We start from the raw sequence: 10,000 nt of genomic DNA, 5'->3' as shown, positions 1-10,000 counted from the left end.
CCGGGCTCTGGCTGGGCCACTCAAGGACATTCAGAGACTTTTCCCGAAGCCACACCTGCGTTGACTTGGATGTGTGCTTAGGGTCATTGTCCTGTTGGAAGGTGAACCTTCCCCCAGTCTGAGGTTCTGAGCACTGTGGAGCAGGTTTTCATCAAGGGTCTCTCTGTACTGCTCCGTTCATCGTTCCCTCGATCCTGACTAGTCTCCCAGTCCCTGCCGCTGGAAAACCTCCCCACAGCATGATGCTGCCACCACTATGCGTCACCGTAGGGATGGTGCCAGGTTTCCTCTAGATGTGACGCTTGGCATTCAGGCCAAAAAGTTAAATCTTGGTTTCATCAGACCAGATCTTGTTTCTCATGGTCTGAGAGTCTTTAGATGTCTTTTGGCAAACTCCAAGCAGGCTGTAATGTGCCTTTTACTGAGGAGTGGCTTCCGTCTGGTCACTCTACCATAAAGGCCTGATTGGTGGAGTGCTAGAGAGATGGTTGTCCTTCTGGAAAGTTCTCCCATCTCCACAGAGGAACTCTGGAGCTCTGTCAGAGTGAACATCGGGTTCTCGGTCACCTCCCTGACCAAGGCCCTTCTCCACCGATCGCTCCGTTTGTCCGTGTGACCAGCTCTAGGAAGAGTCTTGGTGGTTTCAAACTTCTTCCATTTATGACTGATGGAGGCCACTGTGTTCTTGGGGACCTTCAATGGTGCAGAAATGTTTTGGTACCTTTCCCCAGATCTGTGCCTCGACACAATCCTGTCTCGGAGATCTACGGACAATTCCTTCGACCTCGTGGCTTGGTTTTTGCTCTGACATGCACTGTGAACTGTGGGACCTTATATAGACAGGTGTGTGCCTTTCCAAATCATGTCCAATCAATTGAATTTACCACAGGTGGACTCCAATCAAGTTGTAGAAACATCTCAAGGATGATCAATTGAAATAGGAGACACCTGAGCTCCATTTAGAGTCTCATAGCAAAGGGTCTAAATACTTATTTAAATGAGGTATTTCTGTATTTTTAAAATATTTTTTTTAATACATTTGCTAAAATGTATAGAAACCTGTTTTTGCTTTGTCATTATGGGGTATTGTGTGTCGATTGGTGTGGAACAATTTTTAAAATCTATTTTAGGGGTCCGGGAGCCTCCGGTGGCGCAGTGCCTCCCGGTCGATGCCGGCCGCGACCGGGAGGTCCATGGGGCGACGCACAATTGGCCTAGCGTCGTCCGGGTTAGGGAGAGTTTGACCGGTAGGGATATCCTTGTCTCATCGCGCACTAGCGAGTCCTGTGGTGGGCCGGGCGCAGTGCACGCTAACCAAGGTCGCCAGGTGCACGGTGTTTCCTCCGACACATTGGTGCGGCTGGCTTCCGGGTTGGATGCGCGCTGTGTTAAGAAGCAGTGCGGCTTGATTGGGTTGTGTTTCAGAGGACGCATGGCTTTTGACCTTCGTCTCTCCCGAGCCCGTACGGGAGTTGTAGCGATGAGACAAGATAGTAACTACTAACAATTGGATACCACGAAATTGGGGAGAAAAGGGGGGTAAAATGTCAAATTTTCAAAAATGTAAAAAGTTAAGGGGTCCGAATACTTTTCGAATTATCTGTACATGAACGCTGCTACAGTATCTATGGTTCTGTGGGAAGAAATGTCTACATACTGCTCCCTGCAGCCCGTTGAAGGACCAGATAAACAGACAATAGAGAGGCTTCCTTATTTTATAGCTACTTCACAGCCAAGTTGGCCGGTGGAGACAAGACAATATATTGAATAAGAACTACACAACTAACTATAGAATAGTTCAAAAGCATAGAATTATAAACAATTATAGAATCACTTACGATACACTCATTCTAGTCCTATCAAAAGACCCCTGTCTCTGAGACTCCTGCCCCTAGTCGGCAGTGGTCACACACCCTCTGGTCTCTTTCTTGCAGACGCTAGAGATGAGAAAGATGGGGCGGGACGGGTACTCGGAAACTGAGCCCTGTCACCCAATGCGAATGGACAGGCATGGTCGGACCATCTCCATGCCCCGCCTCTCAGACGACAACCAAGTGAGCACCTTCATCCCCATCATCATCATCATAAACCCTCCATTCCTCCTCCTCATCCCTGCACTCTTTCCCCTCCGTCCTCCTCCTCCTTTTCCTCGCTCTGACTATCCACTCTGACCTGTGTTTGTTTATTTTTGTCTATTTGGATCCCCATTAGCAGCTGTTCTTCCTGGGGTCCACAAAAACAGTAAACATGACAAGTAACAAAACACTGATACACGGATAGACAAGGACAGACACACACATTTAAAATACAACAATATACAAACAATACAACTAGAAACATAATAATACATTTTAAAAATGTATTTGTGCGTTAAAGTGTGTGTGTGTGTGTGTGTGTGTGTGTGTGTGTGTCAAGCCCTTGTTTGTTAAGACTACTACTGGTAAAGTGATATGTCTTAGAAACATTTGATGTATCACTTTAAAACTAGTTTCCTTACACTCTTATTAACAGGGTGGTGATAACAGTGTGACGCATGCTAACGCTAACTTAAATAATTAAATATTAGTATGGAGATATGCTAATGCTAACTTCAATAATAAAATATTATCATGGAGATATGCTAATGCTAACTGAAAGATGAAATCCACAGTAGGGGGAAACAGCCCCATTGTCCATTGTTATTGATTTTGTTGCCGAGCTGAGGAGTGCAGCAAAAATTCCAGTACATTTTGCCCTCTTCTATCGCAATGATGTCAGAGGGGAGAAAACAGTATTCGATGTTTGTTGTAAAATTATAAACAGCCAGGTCACTTTGAAATTGAACGCCCATCCATTTCCTAAGGACGTTGGGAGATGCCTTCAAAACCTGCCACTAGGGCCACGGTGAGCACCGTTACCAATAAGTAGGCTTGGGTGTTGGGGATGGGTAGAGGGTCACATGTTCAATCCCATTGCTAGACACAATTTTTTTAAATGTTGAACCCTATCCCAAACCCTTAACCATTCAAAATGAATGCCTACATTTAACCAGACGCAAGGCGCCTTGCCAGGAGGCTCTACCCATCAACCGTGTCAAAAACAAATTAGAAATGTAACGTTTGGACCAACTTGGAAATTTGACGTTTTGAGAAACGTGGATAAACTGAATCTGAAATCAAATTGGTCAAAAAGTGAGATCTTGTTGCTTTAAAGAATGAAATATTAGCATGGAAATATTGGGTAACAGAGCAGTCTGGATACGTCTTTCATCCACAAAGCACAAACTTGCCTAGCCCTCCTCATCTCACATCCTCCCTCCCCTTCTCCCTCCTTCCCCTGGTGTGCATCCCCATTACATCCATCCTATCCATGCTCATTCCCATAGTAGCCTTGGTGTGTCTGTCTGCTGTCTGCTGTGGCCAGAGGTCTTGGTTTGTTGGGAGAGGGTGTGAACTGAGAAGGACAATACAGGTGGTACCTATTTTACCTCAAACATCTGTGTATTTCAAGAAAAGCTTTCACCAAAATGTCCCACAATTCCCAGGACAGAATCTGGCTGCACACACACACACACACACACACACACACACACACACACACACACACACACACACACACACACACACACACACACACACACACACACACACACACAAACCATGTACTCTCACTCTGGTCTGGTGTCATCAAGTCTGTTGGTTACTGTAAGACTGTAGCAGTGTGTTGTCTGTTGGTTACTGTAAGACTGTAGCAGTGTGTTGTCTGGTGGTTACTGTAAGACTGTAGCAGTGTGTTGTCTGTTGGTTACTGTAAGACTGTAGCAGTGTGTTGTCTGTTGGTTACTGTAAGACTGTAGCAATGTGTTGTCTGTTGGTTACTGTAAGACTGTAGCAGTGTGTTGTCTGTTGGTTACTGTAAGACTGTAGCAGTGTGTTGTCTGTTGGTTACTGTAAGACTGTAGCAGTGTGTTGTCTGGTGGTTACTGTAAGACTGTAGCAGTGTGTTGTCTGGTGTCATCAAGTCTGTTGGTTACTGTAAGACTGTAGCAGTGTGTTGTCTGGTGTCATCAAGTCTGTTGGTTACTGTAAGACTGTAGCAGTGTGATGTCTGTTGGTTACTGTAAGACTGTAGCAGTGTGTTGTCTGGTGTCATCAAGGTTACTGTAAGACTGTAGCAGTGTGTTGTCTGTTGGTTACTGTAAGACTGTAGCAGTGTGTTGTCTGGTGTCATCAAGTCTGTTGGTTACTGTAAGACTGTAGCAGTGTGTTGTCTGTTGGTTACTGTAAGACTGTAGCAGTGTGTTGTCTGTTGGTTACTGTAAGACTGTAGCAGTGTGTTGTCTGTTGGTTACTGTAAGACTGTAGCAGTGTGTTGTCTGGTGGTTACTGTAAGACTGTAGCAGTGTGTTGTCTGGTGTCATCAAGTCTGTTGGTTACTGTAAGACTGTAGCAGTGTGTTGTCTGTTGGTTACTGTAAGACTGTAGCAGTGTGTTGTCTGGTGGTTACTGTAAGACTGTAGCAGTGTGTTGTCTGGTGTCATCAAGTCTGTTGGTTACTGTAAGACTGTAGCAGTGTGTTGTCTGTTGGTTACTGTAAGACTGTAGCAGTGTGTTGTCTGTTGGTTACTGTAAGACTGTAGCAGTGTGTTGTCTGGTGTCATCAAGGTTACTGTAAGACTGTAGCAGTGTGTTGTCTGTTGGTTACTGTAAGACTGTAGCAGTGTGTTGTCTGTTGGTTACTGTAAGACTGTAGCAGTGTGTTGTCTGGTGTCATCAAGTCTGTTGGTTACTGTAAGACTGTAGCAGTGTGTTGTCTGGTGTCATCAAGTCTGTTGGTTACTGTAAGACTGTAGCAGTGTGTTGTCTGTTGGTTACTGTAAGACTGTAGCAGTGTGTTGTCTGGTGTCATCAAGTCTGTTGGTTACTGTAAGACTGTAGCAGTGTGTTGTCTGTTGGTTACTGTAAGACTGTAGCAGTGTGTTGTCTGTTGGTTACTGTAAGACTGTAGCAGTGTGTTGTCTGGTGTCATCAAGTCTGTTGGTTACTGTAAGACTGTAGCAGTGTGTTGTCTGTTGGTTACTGTAAGACTGTAGCAGTGTGTTGTCTGGTGTCACCAGGTCTGTTGGTTACTGTAAGACTGTAGCAGTGTGTTGTCTGTTGGTTACTGTAAGACTGTAGCAGTGTGTTGTCTGTTGGTTACTGTAAGACTGTAGCAGTGTGTTGTCTGTTGGTTACTGTAAGACTGTAGCAGTGTGATGTCTGTTGGTTACTGTAAGACTGTAGCAGTGTGTTGTCTGGTGTCATCAAGTCTGTTGGTTACTGTAAGACTGTAGCAGTGTGTTGTCTGGTGGTTACTGTAAGACTGTAGCAGTGTGTTGTCTGTTGGTTACTGTAAGACTGTAGCAGTGTGTTGTCTGGTTCATCAAGTCTGTTGGTTACTGTAAGACTGTAGCAGTGTGTTGTCTGGTGTCATCAAGTCTGTTGGTTACTGTAAGACTGTAGCAGTGTGTTGTCTGGTGTCATCAAGTCTGTTGGTTACTGTAAGACTGTAGCAGTGTGTTGTCTGTTGGTTACTGTAAGACTGTAGCAGTGTGTTGTCTGGTGTCACCAAGTCTGTTGGTTACTGTAAGACTGTAGCAGTGTGTTGTCTGTTGGTTACTGTAAGACTGTAGCAGTGTGTTGTCTGTTGGTTACTGTAAGACTGTAGCAGTGTGTTGTCTGGTGTCATCAAGTCTGTTGGTTACTGTAAGACTGTAGCAGTGTGTTGTCTGGTGTCACCAAGTCTGTTGGTTACTGTAAGACTGTAGCAGTGTGTTGTCTGTTGGTTACTGTAAGACTGTAGCAGTGTGTTGTCTGTTGGTTACTGTAAGACTGTAGCAGTGTGTTGTCTGGTGGTTACTGTAAGACTGTAGCAGTGTGATGTCTGTTGGTTACTGTAAGACTGTAGCAGTGTGTTGTCTGTTGGTTACTGTAAGACTGTAGCAGTGTGTTGTCTGGTGTATGACCGAGTATATGGGTGTAAGAGAGAAACACACACACACTAAGAGGAGTGTGTGTGTGTGTGTGTGTGTGTGTGTGTGTGTGTGTGTGTGTGTGTGTGTGTGTGTGTGTGTGTGTGTGTGTGTGTGTGTGTGTGTAGCATAGAAGCGTAGTAGTGTTTAGTAGTGGAATATGTTGTGTTAAACTGTATCTGAAAAGCTTTAGTGTGGCATCGGTAGTGTGGTAGGATAAGACCACATGGCACCCTATTCCCTTTGTAGTGCACTACTTTTGACCAGATCCCGTACTGTCGGGCTCTGGTCAACAGTAATGCATTTTGCAGAGATTAGGGTGCCATTTGGAACGCTAGCTAATAGCCTATAGGCTGTATAGTATGAAACACCACCACCTGTGCTCTCCTCACTGACTGTGTCTAACACTGCTCTGCCCTACAGAGTGTACACGATGCTGCGGTAAGTGTGCGTGTGTGCGTGTCAGTGAGCAACGTTTTTTATTGTCTTTCTTTTCCTCTCCCTCTCTCTCTCTCTCTCTCTCTCTCTCTCTCTCTCTCTCTCTCTCTCTCTCACCCTCCTCTCTCTTGTGTGTGCTCGTTGGCCCTTCACCAATTAACTCGATCTCTCTATTGTTCTGCTCTCTTCTCTTCTTCCTTTTAACCTCCCTGCCCTCTGTCTCATCCTCCCTTCTCTCCTTTCCTCATCATGTTCTTTCTCTACCTCCTTCCCAACTTTTTTACCTTCCCTTCGTCCTCCGTTTCCCATCCCTCCCCCTCATTCCTCTCTCCCATACCAACCCCACCTCTCTTTCTATACCAACCCTTTCCTCCTCCCCACTCATCCCTTTCCCCTCATCCTTCACTCCCCCTTCCTCTCTCCATCCCTCTCGCTCCCTGGGTCTTGGTGGCTATGCTGTGTCCAATGGCTCTGTCCTCCGGTGCTGTTTGTTTTTGTCTCTCCCTTTGTTTTTGTCTCTCCCTTCCTCCTCTCTTCTTCCTTCCTCTCCCGTCCTCTCCGCTCCCTTCTTCTCCGCTCTCTTCCTCTCCTCTCCCTTCTTCTCCTCTCCTCTCCCTCTTCTCTCCCTTCCTCTCCTCTCCCTTCTTCTCCTCTCCTCTCCTCTCCCTTCTTCTCTCCCTTCCTCTCCTCTCCCTTCTTCTCTCCCTTCTTCTCCTCTCCTCTCCCTTCCTCTCCTCCCCTTTCCTCTCCTCTCCTTTCCCTTCCTCTCCTCTCCTTTCCTCTCCTCTCCCTTCCTCTCCTCTCCCTTCCTCTCCTCTCCCTTCCTCTCCTCTCCCTTCTTCTCCGCTCCCTTCTTCTCTTCTCCTTTCCTCTCCTCTCCCTTCCTCTCCTCTCCCTTCCTCTCCTCTCCTTTCTTCTCCTCTCCCTTCCTCTCCTCTCTTCTTCCTTCCTCTCCCGTCCTCTCCGTTCCCTTCTTCTCCGCTCTCTTCCTCTCCTCTCCCTTCTTCTCCTCTCCTCTCCTCTCCCTTCTTCTCTCCCTTCCTCTCCTCTCCCTTCTTCTCCTCTCCTCTCCTCTCCCTTCTTCTCTCCCTTCCTCTCCTCTCCCTTCTTCTCTCCCTTCTTCTCCTCTCCTCTCCCTTCCTCTCCTCCCCTTTCCTCTCCTCTCCTTTCCCTTCCTCTCCTCTCCTTTCCTCTCCTCTCCCTTCCTCTCCTCTCCCTTCCTCTCCTCTCCCTTCTTCTCCGCTCCCTTCTTCTCTTCTCCTTTCCTCTCCTCTCCCTTCCTCTCCTCTCCTTCCTCTCCTCTCCTTTCTTCTCCTCTCCCTTCCTCTCCTCTCCCTTCCTCTCCTCTCCCTTCCTCTCCTCTCCCTTCTTCTCCGCTCCCTTCTTCTCTTCTCCTTTCCTCTCCCTTCCTCTCCTCTCCCTTCCTCTCCTCTCCCTTCTTCTCCGCTCCCTTCTTCTCCTCTCCTTTCCTCTCCCTTCCTCTCCTCTCCTTTCCTCTCCTCTCCCTTCCTCTCCTCTCCCTTCCTCTCCTCTCCCTTCTTCTCCGCTCCCTTCTTCTCTTCTCCTTTCCTCTCCCTTCCTCTCCTTTCCTCTCCTCTCCCTTCTTCTCTTCTCCTTTCCTCTCCCTTCCTCTCCTCTCCCTTCTTCTTCTCTCCCTTCCTCTTCTCTCCCTCCCACTTCTCTCTCTTCCTATCCTCTCTCTTCCTATCCTCTCCCTTCTTCTCCTCTCCCTCTCCTCTCCTTTCCCTGCCTACCTTTCCTCTCTGTGGCTTCATGACTGTGTGTGTGGCTCTCTGCTCCTCTTCTCTTTGTGTGCCTGTCTGACTACAGCGGAGACGACACAGGCCTCGTGGACATAACCACCTCAGTGTATGTACCCCTGTCTCTCCCTCTCTGTCTCTTTATCTATCTTCCATTCATTTTATTTATCTCTCTATCACTCTCTCTTTTTTAATGTACCCCAATCTCTCTTTTTTAATGTACCCCTGTCTCTCCCACTATCTCTCTATCCTTCTATCTCTGTCTTTCTCTAGCTTAAAAAAAATCTGCCTCCCTCGCCCTCTCTCTTTCTCTCTGTGTTTTCCCATCTGTCTTTCATCTTGTTTCTATGTTCTCCTGTACTCTCCTCTCTCTCTCTGATCCTTTTGTCCCAGTAATGTTTTGTGCTGCCCCCCCCCCCCCCCCCCCACCCCCTCTGTCCTGTATGCCTGTGTTGCAGTGTTGGTCCACATGGTCTAGAAGGAGGGTCTGCTTGTCTTTCTGTCTGTCTGTCTGCTGTCTTTGTATGTTTGAGTTTGCGATTGCCTCTTTGCATTGCCTCTGGGTCGACAGCGAATGTTGAAGCATGATATCGCTAGACGGAAGTTGTTGACCAATACATAAACATAGTCTTGGCATGTCATGTCAGTCACACCGTGCATGGTATACCATATTGGATATTGGACGCTCTTTGGAAGCCAGTTGTGTGTGTGAGTGTCTGGATACTGCACATGATATGCCTAAGCTACATATGGACCCAGTCTGAACAACAGAATGCAGCTTGTGAGCTCAGTGGGTGTGTGTATTTCTACGTGTGAGTTGAATGTCCAGCTACTTGAGGAGTGCGCATGGCTTGTCCATATACTCATCGGGCTTGTCTGGTCTGGTTTCCTCATTACATGACCGAGGGACTTGTAGACCTGAATGACTTGAAGAGGTCAGCTCCTAGGTCTGCCTGCTGATAAAGGTGTTCTTCATGCTGGTAGATAGTGTGACTGTGGGTGTCGGTGTTGAACGCTGCTACGATCTCTAAGAGATATCATTCTGGGTGAATACATGCTTCTGTGTACGTGCCATTGGATGCATGTGAGGCATGGTCTATGCTTGTTCTCTCTCTCTCTTCTGTCATTTTGCCCTTTATCTCTCTCTCATAGTAGGGAAGCATGGTATTGTAGTTGGATGTGCTTGGCGTTGTGGGTTTAGGGAGGTCTGGCTGATAGAGGGATCTTTTGGGATGGTGTACTCTCCCACACAGACTCTCCCACACAGACTCTCCCACACAAACTCTCCCACACAGACTCTTCCACACAGACTCTCCCTCACAGACTCTCCGACACAGACACTCACAGACTCTCCGACACAGACTCTCCGACACAGACACTCCCGCAGAGACTCTCCCACACAGACACTCCGACACAGACTCTCCGACACAGACTCTCCGACAGACTCTCCCACACAGACTCTCCCACACAAACTCTCCCACACAGACTCTTCCACACAGACTCTCCCACACAGACTCTCCCACACAGACACTCCGACACAGACTCTCCGACACACAGACTCTCCGACACAGACTCTCCCACACAGACTCTCCCACACAGACTCTTCCACACAGACTCTCCCTCACAGACTCTCCGACACAGACTCTCCCACACAGACTCTCCCACACAGACACTCCGACACAGACTCTCCGACACAGACTCTCTGACACAGACACTCCCGCAGAGACTCTCCCACACAGACACTCCGACACAGACTCTCCGACACAGACTCTCCGACACAGACTCTCCGACACAGACTCTCCGACACAGACAC

At 47.6% G+C, this 10,000-nt stretch overlaps 1 protein-coding gene across 1 annotated transcript in view; it reads left to right on the top strand.

Annotated features, from left to right (window-relative positions):
- LOC139402159 (voltage-dependent P/Q-type calcium channel subunit alpha-1A-like) overlaps positions 1-10,000 on the top strand; it is a gene marked incomplete at its 3' end in the record, with an annotated part of 19,308 nt that overhangs the window by 5,108 nt on the left and 4,200 nt on the right. Inside the window, exons 3-5 of the mRNA XM_071146245.1 lie at positions 1,935-2,054; positions 6,413-6,430; positions 8,258-8,296. Coding sequence (XP_071002346.1) covers positions 1,935-2,054; positions 6,413-6,430; positions 8,258-8,296 — 177 coding nt within the window. The remainder of the gene's footprint in view (positions 1-1,934; positions 2,055-6,412; positions 6,431-8,257; positions 8,297-10,000) is intronic.

This window comes from Oncorhynchus clarkii, unplaced genomic scaffold, assembly GCF_045791955.1.
Source record: "Oncorhynchus clarkii lewisi isolate Uvic-CL-2024 unplaced genomic scaffold, UVic_Ocla_1.0 unplaced_contig_10649_pilon_pilon, whole genome shotgun sequence".
Lineage (NCBI taxonomy): Eukaryota > Metazoa > Chordata > Actinopteri > Salmoniformes > Salmonidae > Oncorhynchus > Oncorhynchus clarkii.
The sequence above is the reverse complement of the archived record's forward strand: the minus strand, read 5'-3'. Positions and strand labels throughout refer to the sequence as shown.